This window comes from Bufo gargarizans, unplaced genomic scaffold (genome assembly GCF_014858855.1).
Source record: "Bufo gargarizans isolate SCDJY-AF-19 unplaced genomic scaffold, ASM1485885v1 original_scaffold_2044_pilon, whole genome shotgun sequence".
Taxonomy (NCBI): domain Eukaryota; kingdom Metazoa; phylum Chordata; class Amphibia; order Anura; family Bufonidae; genus Bufo; species Bufo gargarizans.
In genome coordinates, this window is record NW_025334619.1 from 19,005 (window position 1) to 44,491 (window position 25,487).

The 25,487-nt window shown below is 50.8% G+C and overlaps 1 protein-coding gene across 3 annotated transcripts in view; it reads left to right on the forward strand.

Moving 5' to 3' along the window:
* Window positions 1-25,487, forward strand: part of LOC122923900 (DAB2 interacting protein) — a 55,838-nt gene that overhangs the window by 18,213 nt on the left and 12,138 nt on the right. For all 3 annotated transcript variants that reach the window (XM_044274759.1, XM_044274758.1, XM_044274757.1), the window contains exons 4-8: window positions 13,186-13,330; window positions 13,822-13,966; window positions 14,172-14,408; window positions 15,692-15,890; window positions 25,077-25,255. In XM_044274759.1, the coding sequence (XP_044130694.1) occupies window positions 13,186-13,330; window positions 13,822-13,966; window positions 14,172-14,408; window positions 15,692-15,890; window positions 25,077-25,255 (905 nt within the window). The remainder of the gene's footprint in view (window positions 1-13,185; window positions 13,331-13,821; window positions 13,967-14,171; window positions 14,409-15,691; window positions 15,891-25,076; window positions 25,256-25,487) is intronic.

A 25,487-nucleotide genomic window follows, 5' to 3' on the forward strand; every position in this document is an offset into this window, starting at 1 on the left:
TAATCTCCTCCGTGGTGCAGGATGATCTGTGATCTCACTCTGATGTAATAGACCCGGTAATCTCCTCCGTGGTGCAGGATGATCTGTGATCTCACTCTGATGTAATAGGCCTGGGAATCTCCTCCGTGGTGCAGGATGATCTGTGATCTCACTCTGATGCAATAGACCTGGGAATCTCCTCTGTGGTGCAGGATGATCTGTGATCTCACTCTGATGTAATAGGCCTGGGAATCTCCTCTGTGGTGCAGGATGATCTGTGATCTCACTTTGATGTAATAGACCTGGGAATCTCCTCTGTGGTGCAGGATGATCTGTGATCTCACTCTGATGTAATAGACCTGGGAATCTCCTCCGTGGTGCAGGATGATCTGTGATCTCACTCTGATGTAATAGACCTGGGAATCTCCTCCGTGGTGCAGGATGATCTGTGATCTCTCTGATGTAATAGACCTGGGAATCTCCTCCGTGGTGCAGGATGATCTGTGATCTCACTCTGATGCAATAGACCTGGGAATCTCCTCCGCGGTGCAGGATGATCTGTGATCTCACTCTGATGTAATAGACCTGGGAATCTCCTCTGCGGTGCAGGATGATCTGTGATCTCACTCTGATGTAATAGGCCTGGGAATCTCCTCCGTGGTGCAGGATGATCTGTGATCTCACTCTGATGTAATAGACCTGGGAATCTCCTCTGTGGTGCAGGATGATCTGTGATCTCACTCTGATGTAATAGACCCGGTAATCTCCTCCGTGGTGCAGGATGATCTGTGATCTCACTCTGATGTAATAGACCCGGTAATCTCCTCCGTGGTGCAGGATGATCTGTGATCTCACTCTGATGTAATAGACCTGGGAATCTCCTCCGTGGTGCAGGATGATCTGTGATCTCACTCTGATGTAATAGACCTGGGAATCTCCTCTGTGGTGCAGGATGATCTGTGATCTCACTCTGATGTAATAGACCTGGGAATCTCCTCCGTGGTGCAGGATGATCTGTGATCTCACTCTGATGTAATAGACCTGGGAATCTCCTCCGTGGTGCAGGATGATCTGTGATCTCACTCTGATGTAATAGACCTGGGAATCTCCTCCGTGGTGCAGGATGATCTGTGATCTCACTCTGATGTAATAGACCTGGGAATCTCCTCTGCGGTGCAGGATGATCTGTGATCTCACTCTGATGTAATAGACCTGGGAATCTCCTCCGTGGTGCAGGATGATCTGTGATCTCACTCTGATGTAATAGACCTGGGAATCTCCTCCGTGGTGCAGGATGATCTGTGATCTCACTCTGATGTAATAGGCCTGGGAATCTCCTCCGTGGTGCAGGATGATCTGTGATCTCACTCTGATGCAATAGACCTGGGAATCTCCTCCGCGGTGCAGGATGATCTGTGATCTCACTCTGATGTAATAGACCTGGGAATCTCCTCTGTGGTTCAGGATGATCTGTGATCTCACTCTGATGTAATAGACCCGAGAATCTCCTCCGTGGTGCAGGATGATCTGTGATCTCACTCTGATGTAATAGGCCTGGGAATCTCCTCTGTGGTGCAGGATGATCTGTGATCTCACTCTGATGTAATAGACCTGGGAATCTCCTCTGTGGTGCAGGATGATCTGTGATCTCACTCTGATGTAATAGACCTGGGAATCTCCTCCGTGGTGCAGGATGATCTGTGATCTCACTCTGATGTAATAGACCCGGGAATCTCCTCCGTGGTGCAGGATGATCTGTGATCTCACTCTGATGTAATAGACCCGGTAATCTCCTCTGTGGTGCAGGATGATCTGTGATCTCACTCTGATGTAATAGACCTGGGAATCTCCTCCGTGGTGCAGGATGATCTGTGATCTCACTCTGATGTAATAGGCCTGGGAATCTCCTCCGTGGTGCAGGATGATCTGTGATCTCACTCTGATGTAATAGCCCTGGGAATCTCCTCCGTGGTGCAGGATGATCTGTGATCTCACTCTGATGTAGTAGGCCTGGGAATCTCCTCTGTGGTTCAGGATGATCTGTGATCTCACTCTGATGTAATAGACCTGGGAATCTCCTGCGTGGTGCAGGATGATCTGTGATCTCACTCTGATGTAATAGACCTGGGAATCTCCTCCGTGGTGCAGGATGATCTGTGATCTCACTCTGATGTAATAGACCTGGGAATCTCCTCCGTGGTGCAGGATGATCTGTGATCTCACTCTGATGTATTAGGCCTGGGAATCTCCTCCGTGGTGCAGGATGATCTGTGATCTCACTCTGATGTAATAGACCTGGGAATCTCCTCCGCGGTGCAGGATGATCTGTGATCTCACTCTGATGTAATAGGCCTGGGAATCTCCTCTGTGGTGCAGGATGATCTGTGATCTCATTCTGATGTAATAGACCTGGGAATCTCCTCCGCGGTGCAGGATGATCTGTGATCTCACTCTGATGTAATAGACCTGGGAATCTCCTCTGCGGTGCAGGATGATCTGTGATCTCACTCTGATGTAATAGGCCTGGGAATCTCCTCCGTGGTGCAGGATGATCTGTGATCTCACTCTGATGTAATAGGCCTGGGAATCTCCTCCGTGGTGCAGGATGATCTGTGATCTCACTCTGATGTAATAGACCTGGGAATCTCCTCCGTGGTGCAGGATGATCTGTGATCTCACTCTGATGTAATAGGCCTGGGAATCTCCTCCGTGGTGCAGGATGATCTGTGATCTCACTCTGATGCAATAGACCTGGGAATCTCCTCCGCGGTGCAGGATGATCTGTGATCTCACTCTGATGTAATAGACCCGGTAATCTCCTCCGTGGTGCAGGATGATCTGTGATCTCACTCTGATGTAATAGACCCGGTAATCTCCGTGGTGCAGGATGATCTGTGATCTCACTCTGATGTAATAGATCTGGGAATCTCCTCCGTGGTGCAGGATGATCTGTGATCTCACTCTGATGTAATAGACCCGGTAATCTCCTCCGTGGTGCAGGATGATCTGTGATCTCACTCTGATGTAATAGACCCGGTAATCTCCTCCGTGGTGCAGGATGATCTGTGATCTCACTCTGATGTAATAGACCTGGGAATCTCCTCCGTGGTGCAGGATGATCTGTGATCTCACTCTGATGTAATAGACCTGGGAATCTCCTCCGGGGTGCAGGATGATCTGTGATCTCACTCTGATGTAATAGGCCTGGGAATCTCCTCCGCGGTGCAGGATGATCTGTGATCTCACTCTGATGTTATAGACCTTGGAATCTCCTCCGTGGTGCAGGATGATCTGTGATCTCACTCTGATGTAATAGTCCTGGGAATCTCCTCCGCGGTGCAGGATGATCTGTGATCTCACTCTGATGTAATAGACCCGGTAATCTCCTCCGTGGTGCAGGATGATATGTGATCTCACTCTGATGTAATAGGCCTGGGAATCTCCTCCGTGGTGCAGGATGATCTGTGATCTCACTCTGATGTAATAGGCCTGGGAATCTCCTCCGTGGTGCAGGATGATCTGTGATCTCACTCTGATGCAATAGACCTGGGAATCTCCTCTGTGGTGCAGGATGATCTGTGATCTCACTCTGATGTAATAGGCCTGGGAATCTCCTCTGTGGTGCAGGATGATCTGTGATCTCACTTTGATGTAATAGACCTGGGAATCTCCTCTGTGGTGCAGGATGATCTGTGATCTCACTCTGATGCAATAGACCTGGGAATCTCCTCCGTGGTGCAGGATGATCTGTGATCTCACTCTGATGTAATAGACCTGGGAATCTCCTCCGTGGTGCAGGATGATCTGTGATCTCTCTGATGTAATAGACCTGGGAATCTCCTCCGTGGTGCAGGATGATCTGTGATCTCACTCTGATGCAATAGACCTGGGAATCTCCTCTGTGGTGCAGGATGATCTGTGATCTCACTCTGATGTAATAGGCCTGGGAATCTCCTCTGTGGTGCAGGATGATCTGTGATCTCACTCTGATGTAATAGACCTGGGAATCTCCTCCGCGGTGCAGGATGATCTGTGATCTCACTCTGATGTAATAGACCTGGGAATCTCCTCTGTGGTGCAGGATGATCTGTGATCTCACTCTGATGTAATAGACCCGGTAATCTCCTCCGTGGTGCAGGATGATCTGTGATCTCTCTGATGTAATAGACCTGGGAATCTCCTCCGTGGTGCAGGATGATCTGTGATCTCACTCTGATGCAATAGACCTGGGAATCTCCTCTGTGGTGCAGGATGATCTGTGATCTCACTCTGATGTAATAGACCTGGGAATCTCCTCTGTGGTGCAGGATGATCTGTGATCTCACTCTGATGTAATAGACCCGGTAATCTCCTCCGCGGTGCAGGATGATCTGTGATCTCACTCTGATGCAATAGACCTGGGAATCTCCTCCGCGGTGCAGGATGATCTGTGATCTCACTCTGATGTAATAGACCTGGGAATCTCCTCCGTGGTGCAGGATGATCTGTGATCTCACTCTGATGTAATAGACCCGGTAATCTCCTCCGTGGTGCAGGATGATCTGTGATCTCACTCTGATGTAATAGACCCGGTAATCTCCTCCGTGGTGCAGGATGATCTGTGATCTCACTCTGATGTAATAGACCCGGGAATCTCCTCCGTGGTGCAGGATGATCTGTGATCTCACTCTGATGTAATAGACCTGGGAATCTCCTGCGTGGTGCAGGATGATCTGTGATCTCACTCTGATGTAATAGGCCTGGGAATCTCCTCCGTGGTGCAGGATGATCTGTGATCTCACTCTGATGTAATAGACCTGGGAATCTCCTCCGTGGTGCAGGATGATCTGTGATCTCACTCTGATGTAATAGACCTGGGAATCTCCTCTGCGGTGCAGGATGATCTGTGATCTCACTCTGATGTAATAGACCTGGGAATCTCCTCCGTGGTGCAGGATGATCTGTGATCTCACTCTGATGTAATAGACCTGGGAATCTCCTCTGTGGTGCAGGATGATCTGTGATCTCACTCTGATGTAATAGACCCGGTAATCTCCTCCGTGGTGCAGGATGATCTGTGATCTCACTCTGATGTAATAGACCTGGGAATCTCCTCCGTGGTGCATGATGATCTGTGATCTCACTCTGATGTAATAGACCCGGTAATCTCCTCCGCGGTGCAGGATGATCTGTGATCTCACTCTGATGTAATAGACCTGGGAATCTCCTCCGCGGTGCAGGATGATCTGTGATCTCACTCTGATGTAATAGACCTGGGAATCTCCTCCGTGGTGCAGGATGATCTGTGATCTCACTCTGATGTAATAGACCTGGGAATCTCCTCCGTGGTGCAGGATGATCTGTGATCTCACTCTGATGTAATAGACCTGGGAATCTCCTCCGTGGTGCACGATGATCTGTGATCTCACTCTGATGTAATAGACCCGAGAATCTAGAGCCCCCATGTTGTACACGTGTGATATCCTCCATCCTGGCGCTGATCATCGGACTATGTGTTGTCCCGCTACAGATGTAACTTTGCGTTGTCGCCATCATCCGGCCTTTAAATGTTATTTTATTATAATTTGGTGTCATCTGGCGACCGTTACTTCCTGCTACAATAAAGCTGCAGCTTTGAGGGGTTGTCTTCATTATAATGACGCCCCCTAGTGTATCCTCTGTAATGTGCACGTCCAGCTGCTGAGCACTGCCACAGCCATATCTACTGTTAGAAACTGTGACCGTTACTAGGAGAGGGTTCCAGGTCACATCCCCGGAGCAGTGATGGTAGTGCTGCAGTAGACAGGTCACATCCCCGGAGCAGTGATGGTAGTACTGCAGTAGACGGGTCACATCCCCGGAGCAGTGATGGTAGTGCTGCAGTAGACAGGTCACACCCCCGGAGCAGTGATGGTAGTGCTACAGTAGATGGGTCACATCCCCGGAGCAGTGATGGTAGTGCTGCAGTAGACAGGTCACATCCCCGGAGCAGTGATGGTAGTGCTGCAGTAGACAGGTCACACCCCCGGAGCAGTGATGGTAGTGCTGCAGTAGACGGGTCACATCCCCGGAGCAGTGATGGTAGTGCTGCAGTAGACAGGTCACATCCCCGAAGCAGTGATGGTAGTGCTGCAGTAGACGGGTCACATCCCCGGAGCAGTGATGGTAGTGCTGCAGTAGACAGGTCACACCCCCGGAGCAGTGATGGTAGTGCTGCAGTAGACAGGTCACACCCCCGGAGCAGTGATGGTAGTGCTGCAGTAGACAGGTCACACCCCCGGAGCAGTGATGGTAGTGCTGCAGTAGACAGGTCACACTCCCGGAGCAGTGTGTCACCACCAGATATCTGAGAAGCTTGTTTTGCTTTCATTTTCTCATCTCGTTAGCCTCTCTCAGCTGTCATGTAGTTGCACTGATTGCATCCCTTTAAATCCCTTCCCAGACTGCTTCACTTTGCGGTTTATATTCCTTCCTGGAGTGTGTGCATGCTGATCCTACTTCTGAGTCTCTTTTTTCATTCATTTGTGTTTTTCTGTTTGCTGGATCCCAGGTGACCCTGACTCCCTCCGGTGGCCGTGTCCACTCACTATTATAGGGTGTTCAGGTGTTGTACAGTCGAGGTACGAAGATATGCGATCATCTACCATTGGGATTTTCGCATAGGCTGAGCAGTCAGGGAGAGAGCCAGGTCTGATGCAGGGCTCTCCCTTTTGTTCCTTAGTTTTGGATCCAGTGAGTCGGATCTTCATTTTGTGTCTTCTAGTTTCCTGTACACCTTCCGTGACATTATAAACCGCCAAAACCGTCTCAAGCATGGATCCGGTTTCACTTTTGGCTGAACGCTTCCAGGGTCTTTCATTGGAGGTAGCTGACCTCCGTAAGACTCTTTCTCAGTTTCTTGTGACCGGTTCAGCTTGCGTTCATGGAGTTTGTTCTGAGCCTAAGATCTCGCTCCCGGATACGTTCTCCGGGGGTAGTGAGAATTTTGTGCGTTTTAGAGAGGCTTGCAAACTCCATTTTCGCCTTCTTCCCCATTCCTTTGGTGATGAGGAACGGAGGGTGGGGATCATTATATCGCTGCTCAGAGGTAACGCTCAGTCCTGGGCCTTTTCGCTGCCGGTCGGGGCTCGGCCCCTCCGTTCAGTGGATGAATTCTTTTTAGCCCTGGGTCAGATATATGATGATCCGGATCGTATTGCTCTGGCTGAGTCTAGACTACGTCTATTATGCCAGGGTAAACAGTCCGCAGAGATATACTGTTCAGAATTTCGGAGATGGGCAGTTGATACTGGTTGGAATGATGCTGCGCTCCGAAGTCAATTTTGCCATGGTCTTTCAGAGGGATTGAAAGATGCATTTGCCTTTCATGAGAGACCTACCTCCTTGGACTCTGCTATGTCTCAGGCCGTTCGTATTGACAGGCGTCTTAGAGAGAGAGGAGAGATCACTCTTTCCTGTCATACTCAGTCCCAGGACAGTGCAGCGGTCTCATTCTGTGCACAGGGGTCTCAGTCGCTGTCAGCCCCTTCTGAGCAGGAGCCCATGCAGCTGGGGTTGATTGCCTCTGACAATAAAAGATTCAGCCCGCATGGGAAGGTTTGTTTCTGTTGTGGAGGTATAAATCATTTGGCAAATGTTTGTCCCTCTAGGAGATTCAGGCAGTTTTTTGGAAGTAATAAAGAAACAAAAAGAAAAAAATGTTCCATCTGTTACTATTGGCAGGGTTGAGGCGGAAATTGAAGGTTTTCCGTTGGCTTGTAGTTCCCGTTTTGTCCTGCCTGCTAGGGTGGCGCTAGAGAGCAAGAGCATTTTTTGTGAGATTTTTGTAGATAGTGGAGCAGCTGTCAATCTCATTGATAATCAATTTGCTATAACTCATGGTTTCCAGGTGTGCACTTTGGGAAAGGATATTCCTGTTTTCGCTATTGATTCCATTCCACTTTCTCAGAAATCATTAAAGGGCATAGTTCACAATATCCGTTTAATTGTGAGTGATGCTCATGTTGAGGATGTGTCATGTTTCGTCCTTAGCGGTTTGCCTACTCCTCTAGTGTTGGGGCTACCCTGGCTCACTAAACATAACCCCACCATTGATTGGCAAGCGAGGCAAATAAATGGTTGGAGTGACTTTTGCAGAGAGAATTGCCTCACGACATCTGTTTCTGAGGTTTCTACTAAGACTGTACCACCTTTTCTCTCTGAATTTTCGGATGTCTTTTCTGAGAGTGGAGTTCAGGATTTGCCCCCGCACAGGGAGTACGATTGCCCTATTAATCTCATCCCAGGCGCCAAGCTGCCTAAATCTCGTTTATACAATCGTTTATATATCTCTGAGAGTCTGAGAAAAGGACACATTCGACCCTCGAAGTCACTGTTGCCGCTGTTTTTTTCTTTGTTAAGAAAAAATATGGTTCTTTGAGACCATGTCTGGATTTCAGAGAGCTGAACAGTATCACAATTCGTGACCCTTATCCGCTTCCTCTGATCCCGGACCTGTTTAACCAGGTTGTTGGGGCTAAAGTTTTTTCCAAGTTAGATCTAAGAGGGGCATACAACCTGGTCAGGGTCAGAGATGGAAGACGGCCTTCAATACCCCTGAGGGCCATTTTGAGAATTTGGTCATGCCTTTTGGTCTGATGAATGCTCCAGCCGTCTTTCAGCATTTTGTGAACAGCATTTTTTATCATTTAATGGGGAAATTTGTATTAGTGTATCTAGATGACATTTAGATTTTTTTCTCCTGATTTCAAAACTCATAAGGAACACTTACGTCAGGTCTTGCTCATCCTGCGGGAGAATAAATTGTACGCGAAACTGGAGAAATGTGTGTTTGCGGTTCCAGAAATTAAATTTCTGGGGTTTCTTTCTCCTCTCCGCTTCTGGTTTTCACATGGACCCCGAGAAGGTCCGCGCTGTGCTTGAGTGGGAGCTTCCTGAGAATCAGAAGGCTCTGATGCGGTTTTTGGGCTTTGCCAATTATTACAGGAAGTTTATTTTGAATTATTCCTCTGTTGTTAAACCACTCACTGATATGACCAGAAAGGGGGTAGATTTTTCCTCCTGGTTGGTAGAGGCGCGTAAGGCCTTTTCTAATATCAAGGAGAGTTTTGCTTCCGCTCCCATCGGTGCAACCTGATATTTCTCTACCCTTCATGGTTGATGCTTCTGAGGTGGGTGTGGGTGCGGTATTGTCTCAGGGTTCCTCTCCTGCCAAATGGCGACCGTGTGCCCTTTTTCTCGAAGAAACTCTCCTCCGCGGAGAGAAATTACGATGTGGGAGATAGGGAGTTGTTGGCCATCAAATTGGCTTTTGAGGAATGGCGTCATTGGCTAGAGGGAGCCAGACACCCTATTACCGTGTTTACTGACTATAAGAATCTGGCCTACTTGGAGTCAGCCAAGTGTCTGAACCCGAGACAGGCCAGTTGGTCTTTGTTCTTTTCCAGGTTTAATTTTGTTGTCACGTTCCGCCCTGTGGTTAAGAATGTGAAGGCGGATGCCCTGTCACGTTGTTTTCCGGGAGGTGGGAATTTTGAAGACCCGGGTCCCATTTTGGTTGAAGGTGTGGTGGTCTCGGCTCTTTATCCTGAATTAGAGGCAGAGGTGCAGGTAGCCCAGTCAGAGGCTCCTGATCTTTGTCCTCCTGGGAGGTTGTTTGTGCCTCTCGCTTTAAGACACAAGATTTTTAAGGAACACCACGATACTGTCCTTGCTGGGCACCCGGGGGCAAGAGCCACAGTGGATCTCATCGCTCGGAGATTCTGGTGGCCGGCGCTTCGTAAGTCGGTTGAGGGTTTTGTGGCACCCTGCGAGACCGGCGCTCGTGCCAAAGTCCCTCATTCACGGCCATCAGGTCCTCTCCTTCCCTTACCCTTTCCTTCCCGTCCTTGGACACATCTGTCCATGGACTTCATTACAGACCTGCCTCGTTCCTCGGGGAAGACTGTGATTCTGGTGGTGGTGGACCGTTTTAGCAAAATGGTGCTTTTCATCCCTTTTCCTGGCTTGCCCAATGCTAAAACGCTGGCGCAGGCATTTATTGATCACATTGTCAAATTGCACGGTATTCCTTCAGACATAGTCTCTGATAGGGGCACGCAGTTTGTTTCCAGATTCTGGAAGGCTTTCTGTTCTCGCTTGGGGGTTCGGTTGTCATTCTCTTCTGCTTTCCACCCGCAGTCGAATGGCCAGACAGAGCGCGTCAATCAGAATCTGGAGACATATCTGCGCTGTTTTGTGGCGGAGAATCAGGAGGATTGGTGTTCTTTTTTGTCCCTTGCTGAGTTTGCTTTAAATAACCGTCGTCAGGAGTCCTCTGATAAGTCACCATTTTTTGGTGCATATGGGTTTCATCTGCAGTTTGGGACATTCTCTGGAGAGGGGTCTTCTGGTTTACCTGATGAGGACAGATTCTCCTCGTCTTTGTCATCTATTTGGCAAAAGATTCAGGATAATCTTAAGAGCATGAGTGAGAGATATAAGCGTGTGGCGGATAAGAGACGTGTGCCTGGTCCGGACCTGAATGTTGGTGATCTGGTGTGATTGTCTACTAAGAATATCAAATTGAAGGTTCCCTCCTGGAAGTCGGGTCCTAAGTTTATTGGGCCTTACAAAATCTTGTCCGTCATCAATCCTGTTGCCTACCGTCTTGATCTTCCTCAGACTTGGAAGATCCATAATGTTTTTCATAAGTCCTTATTAAAACCTTATGTCCAACCCATTGTACCCTCGTCTTTGCCTCCTCCTCCGATTGTGGTTGATGGTAATCTTGAATTTCAGGTGTCTAGGATTGTGGATTCTCGTGTTGTCCGCAGTTCTCTTCAGTACCTCGTTCATTGGGAGGGTTATGGGCCTGAGGAGAGGATGTGGGTCCCAGTGACGGACATTAAGGCCACTCGTCTCATCAGGGCTTTCCATAGGTCCCATCCTGAGAAGGTGGGCTCTGAGTGTCCGGAGTCCACTCGTAGAAGGAGGGGTACTGTCACCACCAGACATCTGAGAAGCTCTGACAGATGCCTTTCAGAACCTCCTCCTTGAGGTTCCTTTGTTTTGCTTTCATTTTCTCATCTCGTTAGCCTCTCTCAGCTGTCATGTAGTTGCACTGATTGCATCCCTTTAAATCCCTCCCCATAGTGCATCAGTTTGTGGTTTATATTACTTCCTGGAGTGTGTGTGCATGCTGATCCTACTTCTGAGTCTTCAACAAGATAAGTTTTGTTCATTCATTTGTGTTTTTCTGTTTGCTGGATCCCAGGTGACCCTGACTCCCTCTGTATCTAGTGTAGGGAGCCGGTGGTCGTGTCCCCTCACTATTATAGGGTGTTCAGGTGTTTATACAGTCGAGGTACGAGGATATGCGATCATCTACCATTGGGATTTTCACATAGGCTGAGCAGTTAGGGAGAGAGCCAGGTCTGATGCAGGGCTCTCCCTTTTTGTTCCTTAGTTTTGGATCCAGTCAGTCGGATCTTCATTTTGTGTTTTCTAGTTTTCTGCACACCTTCCGTGACACAGTGATGGTAGTGCTGCAGTAGACAGGTCACACCCCCGGAGCAGTGATGGTAGTGCTGCAGTAGACGGGTCACACCCCCGGAGCAGTGATGGTAGTGCTGCAGTAGACGGGTCACACCCCCGGAGCAGTGATTGTAGTGCTGCAGTAGACAGGTCACACCCCCGGAGCAGTGATGGTAGTGCTGCAGAAGAATGGACACACCCCCATAGCAGTGATGGTAGTGCTGCAGTAGACGGGTCACACCCCCGGAGCAGTGATGGTAGTGCTGCAGTAGACGGGTCACACCCCCGGAGCAGTGATGGTAGTGCTGTGGTAGAAAGGTCACACCCCCGGAGCAGTGATGGTAGTGCTGCAGTAGACAGCGGTCACACCCCCGGAGCAGTGATGGTAGTGCTGCAGTAGACAGCGGTCACACCCCCGGAGCAGTGATGGTAATGCTGCAGAAGAATGGACACACCCCCGGAGCAGTGATGGTAGTGCTGCAGTAGACAGGTCACACCCCCGGAGCAGTGATGGTAGTGCTGCAGAAGAATGGACACACCCCCGGAGCAGTGATGGTAGTGCTGCAGAAGAATGGACACACCCCCGGAGCAGTGATGGTAGTGCTGCAGAAGAATGGACACCCCCCCCCCGGAGCAGTGATGGTAGTGCTGCAGAAGAATGGACACACCCCCGGAGCAGTGATGGTAGTGCTGCAGTAGAATGGACACACCCCCGGAGCAGTGATGGTAGTGCTGCAGAAGAATGGACACACCCCCGGAGCAGTGATGGTAGTGCTGCAGAAGAATGGACACACCCCCGGAGCAGTGATGGTAGTGCTGCAGAAGAATGGACACCCCCCCGGAGCAGTGGTGGTAGCGCTGCAGAAGAATGGACACCCCCCCGGAGCAGTGGTGGTAGCGCTGCAGAAGAATGGACACACCCCCGGAGCAGTGATGGTAGTGCTGCAGAAGAATGGACACACCCCCGGAGGAGTGATGGTAGTGCTGCAGAAGAATGGACACACCCCCGGAGCAGTGATGGTAGTGCTGCAGAAGAATGGACACACCCCTGAGCTACCAGCCTAAAGAAGATTTAGCAGAACAATGAAGGGGGGACACTGGATCCATGAGGTTCTGGACTGGTTCTAGAGATGGTCCTGCATCATGGGGTCAGTCATGATCCGACCTCAGAATGTGACAGGACGGTGCAACGGCGCGAGATTACACAATGTTTGAGGACGAGCAGCGCCCAGATCTACAAGATATTTACCAGATTACATGCCTGGGAGTCATTCGTCAGAGCTCGGTGCCACTTATCTCGGATCTGAATCCACTTGGAAAAACTACCCAACGCACGGCACCGCTTATCACCAGCCACAGGAGCCGACTAACACCCATGTGTCACCGCTGATCTATAGCGATGGATAGGCGGCATTCACAGTGATAGCACCGCTGATCACCAGCCACAGGAGCCAACTAACACCCATGTGTCACCGCTGATCTATAGCGATGGATAGGCGGCATTCACAGTGATAGCACCGCTGATCTCTAGTGTATGGATAGGGGTCATTCACAGTGATGGCACCGCTGATCTCTAGTGATGGATAGGTGGCATTCTCAGTGATGGCACCGCTGATCTCTAGTGAAGGATAGGCTGCATTCTGTGATGGCGCCGCTGATCTCAGTGAGGATAAAGGTCAGGATGATGTCTCCTCACCAGTCTCTTCTCCCCAGGATTTCCTCACGGATCTGATGATGTCAGAGGTGGATCGCTGTGGAGACAATGAACATCTGATATTTCGGGAGAACACTTTGGCCACCAAGGCGATTGAGGAATACCTGAAGCTGGTGGGACAGAAGTATCTGCAGGATGCGCTGGGTAATGTCACCACAGGGGGCACCGTGGGCGTCAGCAGAGGGGGATGGGAAATGGTAATGAGGGGGATGGCTTCTGACAAATCCCTCCTCGCAGGGATCGGGGTTTCGGAATTCCCTCCTCGCCGGGATCGGGGTTTCGGAATTCCCTCCTCGCCGGGATCGGGGTTTCGGAATTCCCTCCTCGCCGGGATCGGGGTTTCGGAATTCCCTCCTCGCCGGGATCGGGGTTGCATGGCCCCTGCTGGTGACCTCATCAGGCAGTGCCCGGCAGCGGTGCCTCATGCAGTGGAATTGTTTAGGGCAGGGATACCCAACCTGCGGCCCTCCAGCTGTTGCAAGACTACAACTCCCAGCATGCCCTAGTAGCTGTAGGCTGTCGATGCATGCTGGGAGTTGTAGTTTTGCAACAGCTGGAGGGCCGCAGGTTGGGCATTACTGGTTTAGGTGCATCACACAGGGATCGCCCTCTGATCAGTCTTGTGTCCTCCACAGGAGAGTTCATCAAGGCCCTGTACGAGTCAGACGAGAACTGTGAGGTCGACCCCAACAAGTGTTCAGCCTCCGACCTCCCCGAGCACCAGGGGAACCTCAAAATGTGCTGCGAGCTGGCCTTCTGCAAGATCATCAACTCCTACTGGTCAGTGGGGGGCCGGGGTATAGGAGAGGATGTGACTGCAGCTCTGGATGTGACTGGAGTATATGACAAGATGTGACTGCAGTTCTGGATGTGACGAGTATAGGACTGGATGTGACTGGAGTATAGGGTGTGACTGGGTGGGGGGGCTTATTGCGCTGTGGGCGGGGTCTGGTGATAATTCTCATTTTACTTCTTGTATTTGCAGTGTTTTCCCCCGAGAGCTCAAGGAGGTGTTTGCGTCCTGGAGGCAGGAGTGTAACAGCCGGGGGCGGCCGGACATCAGCGAGCGGCTCATCAGTGCGTCTCTCTTCCTACGCTTCCTCTGTCCCGCCATCATGTCTCCCTCCTTATTCAACCTTCTCCAGGAATATCCTGATGACCGCACAGCTCGCACTTTAACCCTGATTGCCAAAGTCACGCAGAACCTCGCCAACTTTGCAAAGTAAGTTTGCGACAGAGGGCGGGGCGGTCTGTGGAGGAGGGAGGAGGAGCGGTCTGTGGAGGAGGGGCAGTCTGTGGAGGAGGGAGGAGGGGCAGTCTGTGGAGGAGGGAGGAGGGGCAGTCTGTGGAGGAGGGGCGGTCTGTGGAGGAGGGGCGGTCTGTGGAGGAGGGAGGAGGGGCGGTCTGTGGAGGGGCGGTCTGTGGAGGAGGGAGGAGGGGCGGTCTGTGGAGGAGGGGCAGTCTGTGGAGGAGAGAGGAGGGGCAGTCTGTGGAGGAGAGAGGAGGGGCAGTCTGTGGAGGAGAGAGGAGGGGCAGTCTGTGGAGGAGAGAGGAGGGGCAGTGTGTGGAGGAGGGAGGAGGGGCAGTGTGTGGAGGAGGGAGGAGGGGCAGTGTGTGGAGGAGGGGCAGTGTGTGGAGGAGGGAGGAGGGGCAGTGTGTGGAGGAGGGAGGAGGGGCAGTGTGTGGAGGAGAGAGGAGGGGCAGTGTGTGGAGGAGGGAGGAGGGGCAGTGTGTGGAGGAGGGAGGAGGGGCAGTGTGTGGAGGAGGGAGGAGGGGCAGTGTGTGGAGGAGGGAGGAGGGGCAGTGTGTGGAGGAGGGAGGAGGGGCAGTGTGTGGAGGAGGGAGGAGGGGCAGTGTGTGGAGGAGGGAGGAGGGGCAGTGTGTGGAGGAGGGTTGAGGGGGTCTGTAGAGGAGGGAGGAGGGGTCTGGAGGATGGCTGAGGGGGTCTGTGGAGGAGGGAGGAGGGGCAGTCTGTGGAGGAGGGAGGAGGGGCAGTCTGTGGAGGAGGGAGGAGGGGCAGTCTGTGGAGGAGGGAGGAGGGGCAGTGTGTGGAGGAGGGAGGAGGGGCAGTGTGTGGAGGAGGGTTGAGGGGGTCTGTGGAGAAGGGAGGATGGGTCTGGAGGAGGGCTGAGGGGGTCTGTGGCGGAGGAGGGAGGAGGTGCAGTCTGTGGAGGAGGGAGGAGGGGCAGTCTGTGGAGGTGACCACTTGTGGGCGCTCTTGTATCACACTAATAGAAGCTATGGTGATGAGGGGGTGGACAGATCACACAAGGTCTAGTCTTGATTTGCATGTCCCTTCTCATTTGAAGTGTAGTGGAAAGCAACCCCTGAGGTAAATGTGGTGTGCCATGACCACCGGGCTGATGGTAAGCCATCCATGTTTACCAGTCATTAGGTTCTTGTTAGTGGGGTCCACATCTCGCTGTCACCCAGCAAGATGTGGCCCCACCAGGAAAGATGTCCTGTGGCCACATGGTTGACTGGCCGTGTCCTGTGTATCCGCAGGTTCGGCAGTAAGGAGGAGTATATGTCCTTCATGAATCAGTTCTTGGAGCACGAATGGACCAACATGCAGCGTTTCCTCCTGGAGATCTCAAATCCAGAAACCATCTCCAACACGGCAGGATTTGAGGGCTACATCGACTTGGGTCGGGAGTTGTCCATGCTGCATTCCCTGTTGTGGGAAGTGATCTCCATGGATCAGGTACAACGACCTTCTCTAAGGGATGCCCTCTGGAGGTGAGGGCAGTGACCTGTGCACACTTCCCATTAGGTTGGTCACGATTCAGTATTTCTTTTTTTGAATCAGATAATCTTTTTATTATCATTTTTTCTTTTTCATCATCAAATGACAGTCAAATCAAATATCCAAAACATCAAAAAGACATCAGGTACAAAGGATAAATGTACAAAATAATCATCCTATGACCGTAAGACATCGTAAGAATTTACACAATAGATCTAGACCTTTATTTGTCTACATTTTCTCCCTCAACAAACATCCCTGTAAACACCCCCCCCTCCCCTCCCAAACCTTCCAAGAGCAGGACATCATTGCAATAGGAGCATAACTACCTCCTAATTCTTTTTCTCCTCTTCGTATCGGCACCGTTCCATTGATTTTAATACACATTACAGGCAGTGAGCCCCAAGTAACTATACTCCCATACAATTATGGCACTCAGTCCACGGTCACATATCACACAGCAGACACCAACAAACGTACACCACACATTCCACACATCGCCAGATTATACACAGTTACTTCCCCAGATCAGCCTTACCGGGCACCCAGAACACTCCACGTTAATGCTAGCCAAGGACTACAGCATCCCGACCTATCTATCCAGCTACCCCAAATAGCCTCAAATTTAGTCAAGCATTTTCTTTTCTGGTACACACCCCTCTCAAGGCGCACTACCATATTCATTCTAGCAACATATTCCGATACCTCTGGGGGTATCCCCTGTATCCATTTTGCTGCGATAGTCTTCCTCGCCTGATACAGCATCCTTTCTATTCCCATAGCTACTGTAGACTGCAAATTTTCCTCTGACAGCAGTCCCAGAATACAAATTTTCGGATCCATCTTAAATTTAGTACTATGCACCTTATTAACAAGATGTAATATTGCTCTCCAGTAAGAGGTCAATGAAGGGCATGACCACAACATATGTAGGAGATCAGCTTCAGCGCTACCACATTTCGGACAATTGGGACTATCCCTGCAACCCACGATTCAGTATTTCAACTTCAATACCAAGTCAAATATCGCGCCACTCGGTGCCACAAACGCGAAAACATACAGTCCGTCCAAACGTAAAATGGTTATTGAGTGAACCCTCACATCAACAGTAAGTTCCATTGCTTTCCTACCCAGTCTTCTATGATGTACAGTCCCATGTAAAGACCATCGCTCCCCTCCCCCAGTCTTCTGTGAAGTACAGTCACATGTAAGTACCATCGCTCTTATCCCCCAGTCTTCTGTGATGTACAGTCCCATGTAAGTACCATTGCAGTGGCCGGTTTTATGGTGGCCCAAATGCTACGCAGGGTCCCCCGGACACCTTTGAGGTGTCACTACGTGTTGCTGCTCTCCGGAAGGGATGGTAAGGTGTGGTGCACATTACAGGCGAGGCATAGGGCTGTCTTCTCCAGTCTCCTCCCAAGGACGAGGCATAGGGCTGGCTTCTCCAGTCTCCTCCCTAGGACCAGGCATAGGGCTGGCTTCTCCAGTCTCCTCCCTAGGACCAGGCATAGGGCTGGCTTCTCCAGTCTCCTCCCTAGGACCAGGCATAGGGCTGGCTTCTCCAGTCTCCTCCCTAGGACCAGGCATAGGGCTGGCTTCTCCAGTCTCCTCCCTAGGACCAGGCATAGGGCTGGCTTCTCCAGTCTCCTCCCTAGGACCAGGCATAGGGCTGGCTTCTCCAGTCTCCTCCCTAGGACCAGGCATAGGGCTGGCTTCTCCAGTCTCCTCCCTAGGACCAGGCATAGGGCTGGCTTCTCCAGTCTCCTCCCTAGGACCAGGCATAGGGCTGGCTTCTCCAGTCTCCTCCCTAGGACCAGGCATAGGGCTGGCTTCTCCAGTCTCCTCCCTAGGACCAGGCATAGGGCTGGCTTCTCCAGTCTCCTCCCTAGGACCAGGCATAGGGCTGGCTTCTCCAGTCTCCTCCCTAGGACCAGGCATAGGGCTGGCTTCTCCAGTCTCCTCCCTAGGACCAGGCATAGGGCTGGCTTCTCCAGTCTCCTCCCTAGGACCAGGCATAGGGCTGGCTTCTCCAGTCTCCTCCCTAGGACCAGGCATAGGGCTGGCTTCTCCAGTCTCCTCCCTAGGACCAGGCATAGGGCTGGCTTCTCCAGTCTCCTCCCTAGGACCAGGCATAGGGCTGGCTTCTCCAGTCTCCTCCCTAGGACCAGGCATAGGGCTGGCTCCTCCAGTCTCCTCCCTAGGACCAGGCATAGGGCTGGCTTCTCCAGTCTCCTCCCTAGGACCAGGCATAGGGCTGGCTTCTCCAGTCTCCTCCCAAGGACCAGGCATAGGGCTGGCTTCTCCAGTCTCCTCCCTAGGACCAGGCATAGGGCTGGCTTCTCCAGTCTCCTCCCTAGGACCAGGCATAGGGCTGGCTTCTCCAGTCTCCTCCCTAGGACCAGGCATAGGGCTGGCTTCTCCAGTCTCCTCCCTAGGACCAGGCATAGGGCTGGCGTCTCCAGTCTCCTCCCTAGGACCAGGCATAGGGCTGGCTTCTCCAGTCTCCTCCCTAGGACCAGGCATAGGGCTGGCTTCTCCAGTCTCCTCCCTAGGACCAGGCATAGGGCTGGCTTCTCCACTCTCCTCTCTAGGACCAGGCACAGGGCTGGCTTCTCCAGTCTCCTCCCTAGGACCAGGCATAGGGCTGGCTTCTCCAGTCTCCTCCCTAGGACCAGGCATAGGGCTGGCTTCTCCAGTCTCCTCCCTAGGACCAGGCATAGGGCTGGCTTCTCCAGTCTCCTCCCTAGGACCAGGCATAGGGCTGGCTTCTCCAGTCTCCTCCCTAGGACCAGGCATAGGGCTGGCTTCTCCAGTCTCCTCCCTAGGACCAGGCATAGGGCTGGCTTCTCCAGTCTCCTCCCTAGGACCAGGCATAGGGCTGGCTCCTCCAGTCTCCTCCCTAGGACCAGGCATAGGGCTGGCTCCTCCAGTCTCCTCCCTAGGACCAGGCATAGGGCTGGCTCCTCCAGTCTCCTCCCTAGGACCAGGCATAGGGCTGGCTCCTCCAGTCTCCTCCCTAGGACCAGGCATAGGGCTGGCTCCTCCAGTCTCCTCCCTAGGACCAGGCATAGGGCTGGCTCCTCCAGTCTCCTCCCTAGGACCAGGCATAGGGCTGGCTTCTCCAGTCTCTTCCCTGGCAGAAGAAGGGTTTGATGCTGAGGAAAGGCCTGAGCTAGCTGTCCCTCTTTCTCTTCAGAAGGCTGGTACGCTGGTCCAAGGCTGGTGATCCAGGGTCTGTGGCAGAGTATCTCCGTCTCAGCGTCTTCTTCTGGTCACTCAGTAGTTTGGCAGAGTCTCCCCTCCAAGCACTGGTCCCTAACTGCAGCACACTAGGGGCTCTGACTGCTCTCCTTTTTGCTAGGCTAGAACCTTCTGGTGGGTGGAGTGGAGAAACTCAGCACAGATAGATACATTGTAACACTTCTCGTCTGTAATAGACTTACATTACTGTGTTCCCCAGTATATGGACTGGAGGGGGTCCTAGCGGTCAGGCATATATTCTTGCAATGGGTGGGGTACCCCTTGCAAGTCCATGCATACAATGATTTAACAGGTCAGAAATGGCACCTTCTTAGACAGAGCTGATAGAATCTGGCTGTGTGCTGAGGACCATTGATCACCATTGCCAAGACGGGAACACGTCTGGTGGAGTCTCCTGGAGCTCTGCTTCCACAGCTCTAGACAGGGGCATGGAGGTTGGGCACTACAGCCTCCATCCTGGGGCTCTGTGCACTCACTGCAGGGACTTGTGGCCATTCTGCTTGTACTCTCCTCCTGTCCCCATTAAACACCTGAGGCATTTGCCGCTCCCTGTCCCGCATTCCAGGTGGTTGCATGGGGCTCCTTCCATTGATCCCCTAGGGCAGTGTTTCCCAACCAGTGTGCTTCCAGCTGTTGCAAAACGACAACTCCCAGCATGCCCGCACAGCCAAAGGCTGCCCGGGCATGCTGGGAGTTGTAGTTTTGCAACAGCTGGAGGCACACTGGTTGGGGAACACTGCTCTAGGGAACAAAGGGGGTAAAACTTAACATTTATTAATAATCATTATAAAATAACCGTGCTGAAACACGGGGGGCCTATACAAACATACACTGAATGGTGCCAGTATGTAGTGAATAAGGAACGCTCTCACCCATCAATGGCTGTGCAGGTTGGTGGTCAGATCTCCTCCAGTGGGATGGGCTTAGGCAGTATCCCTAGTACACCCTACTGGAGGTAAACTCCCGCCGTGTCATCAGGGGAGATGTACAACAATGGCAGCTGACCGCCTGACTACTCTGACTCACTGACACCCTCCCGATTAGTGGTGTTTGGGTGGCCTGGGTCCCACTGGCCTGGCCTTTCCCTAGGAGTTTTTTAGTTCCCTGTTTTTTAGGTGAAAGCTCCAACCACTGCCAATTCGTCATTTGTTTGCCGCCCCCCGGGATACCAGCTCACTGTTTCTGCAATCCGAATGTATCCGCGTGCTCGGTGCCTTGGTTTTCCAACCTCCTTATACAGGTACAGCGAAAGTTCGGCCGATTTAGACTCCGGCGCTCACTTGTTTTGAAGTGTCAAATTCTCCGTCTTTATTTAACAAGTATTTGACAGACGGTACAGGACTGGAATGCTCTCCGATGCAGGCTGCTGACGCGCTTCGGAAGGCTCTTATCCGTAACAGTGGTGTGCGTCTGGTGTTCTCAGGTACATATAGGAGTATAGGTGGATGCAACTAGCTCTAAACTCACTCCCACCTCCGACATGTAAGTAACCCATCTCTAATAATTGTCTCCTGGAACATCAGACGCGTTCCCACTGGAATATCGGACATACAGAGATTCGTACAGAAGGACAATAGCCATGCTTGGTGAATCCACACTCCTGGTCTCTTCTGACGCGGTAACACTATATAGACTACAGATACAGGGCGGGGAAGGGAAACCTCTGCCGATGGGTTTCTGCATTCTGTAGGTACCTATTCACATTGGAGTTGCGTTACTTCTACATTTTCCTTTTAGAATATAACGTTAGTGTTTTTATAGAAGAGTGATGCATTTATAAGACATCCAACGTTTGCCCTGTTTTTAGATTGGTGGGTGTACATTCGAGCTTGGGGTAGGAAAAGCAGGGCCTCATTTCCCTCCTCGTGTTCAATCCTTCTGGATACCCGGTCTCTAATGTAAGTCTCCAGAAAGCCTCAGATCTCGGATTCACTTGGTGTCTGATAGAGGTTTGACGTGTTCTATAGCATATGTTTTGGAATACTTCGGGCTGCGGTTAGGCTTCTCGATAAAATGTCTTGCCGCATTAGACGTGTTGGTATATGAGGGATTTTCTATATAGTTTAGATGCTCTAAGATTATTTTCTTATGGTGCGTCCTATATACATTTTGTCACATTGTTCACACAGATCACATAAACGACTGCTTTTGTGCTGCAGTTGATGGAGGACGTGATATTGTATGTCTGTGTGTCATCTGTGTTGGGGAACGGTTTTGTGTGTTGCACATAATTGCATGTGCGGCATCGTTGACTACCGCAGCGTGCGAACCCCTTATATACCAACCATGCGTCTGGGGACAAGGAATCCCCTATTGTTGGAGGTCTTTTTGATACTATTCTGCAGCCCTTTTTCAATACAGTATTCAATATATTGTCTTCATATAATACTGGAAGGGATTTTCTTATTATATTTTGAATTGTGTTGTATTGGCGGCTTTATGTTAGTACCAGGGTAGGTTGTGTTGTATTGGCGGCTATATGTTAGTACCAGGGTAGGTTGTGTTGTATTGGCGGCTATATGTTAGTACCAGGGTAGGTTGTGTTGTATAGGCGGCTATATGTTAGTACCAGCGTAGGTTGTGTTGTATTGGCGGCTATATGTTAGTACCAGGGTAGGTTGTGTTGTATTGGCGGCTATAGGTTAGTACCAGGGTAGGTTGTGTTGTATTGGCGGCTATAGGTTAGTACCAGGGTAGGTTGTGTTGTATTGGCGGCTATATGTTAGTACCAGGGTAGGTTGTGTTGTATTGGCGGCTATAGGTTAGTACCAGGGTAGGTTGTGTTGTATTGGCGGCTATATGTTAGTACCAGGGTAGGTTGTGTTGTATTGGCGGCTATAGGTTAGTACCAGGGTAGGTTGTGTTGTATTGGCGGCTATATGTTAGTACCAGGGTAGGTTGTGTTGTATTGGCGGCTATATGTTAGTACCAGGGTAGGTTGTGTTGTATTGGCGGCTATAGGTTAGTACCAGGGTAGGTTGTGTTGTATTGGCGGCTATATGTTAGTACCAGGGTAGGTTGTGTTGTATTGGCGGCTATATGTTAGTACCAGGGTAGGTTGTGTTGTTTTATTCTTATTATCTTCTGTTGTCTGACCCTTTGTACCTCTGTATTTGTAATTATTATTTTGTCCATTAATATTTTTTGGGTATTATACATTGGGTATTTGTTTGTAATTGTATTTTTAGGGTTATTTTTATTATTTTTATTTTTAAACAACAACATTTCCCTAGTTTTATTTTTTGCTTTTATTTTTAAAGGAATGTTATATTATATGGAAGCGCCTTTCTGAGGCTTTCTGGAGACTTACATTAGAGACCGGGTATCCAGAAGGACTGAACACGAGGAGGGAAATGAGGCCCTGCTTTTCCTACCCCAAGCTCGAATGTACACCCACCAATCTAAAAACAGGGCAAACGTTGGATGTCTTATATAAAAACACTAACGTTATATTCTAAAAGGAAAATGTAGAAGTAACGCAACTCCAATGTGAATAGGTACCTACAGAATGCAGAAACCCATCGGCAGAGGTTTCCCTTCCCCGCCCTGTATCTGTAGTCTATATAGTGTTACCGCGTCAGAAGAGACCACGAGTGTGGATTCACCAAGCATGGCTATTGTCCTTCTGTACGAATCTCTGTATGTCCGATATTCCAGTGGGAACGCGTCTGATGTTCCAGGAGACAATTATTAGAGATGGGTTACTTACATGTCGGAGGTGGGAGTGAGTTTAGAGCTAGTTGCATCCACCTATACTCCTATATGTACCTGAGAACACCAGGCGCACACCACTGTTACGGATAAGAGCCTTCCGAAGCGCGTCAGCAGCCTGCATCGGAGAGCAGTCCTGTACCGTCTGTCAAATACTTGTTAAATAAAGACGGAGAATTTGACACTTCAAAACAAGTGAGCGCTGGAGTCTAAATCGGCCCAACTTTCATTGTTGTACATCTCCCCTGATGAGTTAATGTGGAACGAAACGTGACACGTCGCGAGTTTACCTTCAGTAGGGTGTACTAGGGATACTGCCCGGAATTGGGGAAAGGTATCCGGACGGGGTCGCTCCTTGCGGGGCAAGTACTTCGTATAGCTAGGGAAGGGTGATATTAGTCCCTTCCCCCTGGATAGGGCGTATTAGGGACTTATTCTTCCGTTTCCCATCTACGCTGATATTCACTATTGGCATTTTTTCCTGAATGGTACTGCAGCCTATGGGATTTTTCATCTCCATCAAATTGGGAAATCCATGGCTTTGAAGCCCATCCCACTGGAGGAGATCTGACCACCAACCTGCACAGCCATTGATGGGTGAGAGCGTTCCTCATTTATTACGTACTGGCACCATTCAGGGTATGTTTGTATAGGCCCACCCCGGGCTGTTTTATTGATTTTGAAGGTTCCACCCGTGTTTCAGCACGGATATTTTACAATGATTATTAATAAATGTGAAGTTTTACCCCCTTTGTCCCCTAGGGGATCAGTACTTTTGTATTTGCATTTTAGGAGGAACTGGCCAAGCCAATCACTGCATGCTCGCCCTTCTAGCTTTTGTCGCTCCTTCCATTGGTTGTATGGGAGTCGTAGAGATGTGTCAGATGTGACAGCTCCATCCCCCCCTCCCCCAGGCTTCCCAGTTGCTGTGCTTTACCCCGACTCCTTTGCCTCAGACATGCGGCCGCTGATGAGAACATGGTGTGCACAGCGGTGTGTGTGTCCTGCACCGTGTGTTTGCTGTGATCTCCAGGAGCCACGTACTAAGCTCTGCAGGAGCCCCCTCTAGTGGATGGAGATGAGAGCTGCAGCCACTGTTCTGTGCCTCATGACTGGGGGAGGGCGCATTATATATTGCATTAGGAAAGTCCTCACACCCTCTCATTATCAGTTCCCCCCATAATAAGAAAGTGAGGACAGAATGTGAGAAATCTGAGAGGGGAACTCTCTAGTGGGTGGAGTGGAGAAACTCGGCACAGACAGATACATTGTAACACTTCTTGTCTGTCATAGACTTACATTACTGTGGTCCCCAGTATATGGACTGGTGGGGGTAACTCCCGAGTGAAGGGGCCGAAGACTTATGTCCCGAGTGAAGGGGCCGAAGACTTATGTCCCGAGTGAAGGGGCCGAAGACTTATGTCCCGAGTGAAGGGCCGAAGACTTATGTCCCGAGTGAAGGGGCCGAAGACTTATGTCCCGAGTGAAGGGGCCGAAGACTTATGTCCCGAGTGAAGGGGCCGAAGACTTATGTCCCGAGTGAAGGGGCCGAAGACTTATGTCCCGAGTGAAGGGGCCGAAGACTTATGTCCCGAGTGAAGGGGCCGAAGACTTATGTCCCGAGTGAAGGGGCCGAAGACTTATGTCCCGAGTGAAGGGGCCGAAGACTTATGTCCCGAGTGAAGGGGCCGAAGACTTATGTCCCGAGTGAAGGGGCCGAAGACTTATGTCCCGAGTGAAGGGGCCGAAGACTTATGTCCCGAGTGAAGGGGCCGAAGACTTATGTCCCGAGTGAAGGGGCCGAAGACTTATGTCCCGAGTGAAGGGGCCGAAGACTTATGTCCCGAGTGAAGGGGCCGAAGACTTATGTCCCGAGTGAAGGGGCCGAAGACTTATGTCCCGAGTGAAGGGGCCGAAGACTTATGTCCCGAGTGAAGGGGCCGAAGACTTATGTCAATGTAAGATGTTAGTTTCCCCTCTCAGATTTCTCACCTTCTGTCCTCACTTTCTTATTAGGGGTGAACTGATAGTACAAGGAACAAAAGAACAAAATGTGAGATGGTGTAAGGACTTATGTCCAGGTGAGAGGGTGTGAAGGCTTCCCGGATGAACATGGCGATATATGGATTTATTAACCCACTCCACCTCCTCTCTATTCTGTCCCTACAGGCCACAGTCGCTAAGCTGGGACCCCTGCCTCGTATCCTGCGGGATGTGAATGCCGCACTCAACAATCCGTCCAGCGCACAGGGATCTGTCACCAGCGATCACTCCGCCACCTCGCCGAACACAAGCAACAACGTCTCCATCGGCCTCCAAAAGATGGTAATCGACAATGACTTATCTGGGTAAGAGCCGCTGAGGCCTGTGTGCGGACCCCCAATAACCCGCAGCTGTGCAGAGCCACCTCCGCCGGGAAACCCCTCCTTTTCCCTAATACCGTGTAATTATACTGATCTGAAGTAGGACTGTATTTAACAATTTAATTAGTAGAAGGGGAGGCGGGCGGGATGTCTTGCTAATTACCACTTCTGTCCCTAATTCTGCTCAGCATGTGGTCTACTAGAGCAGCAGAGCAGG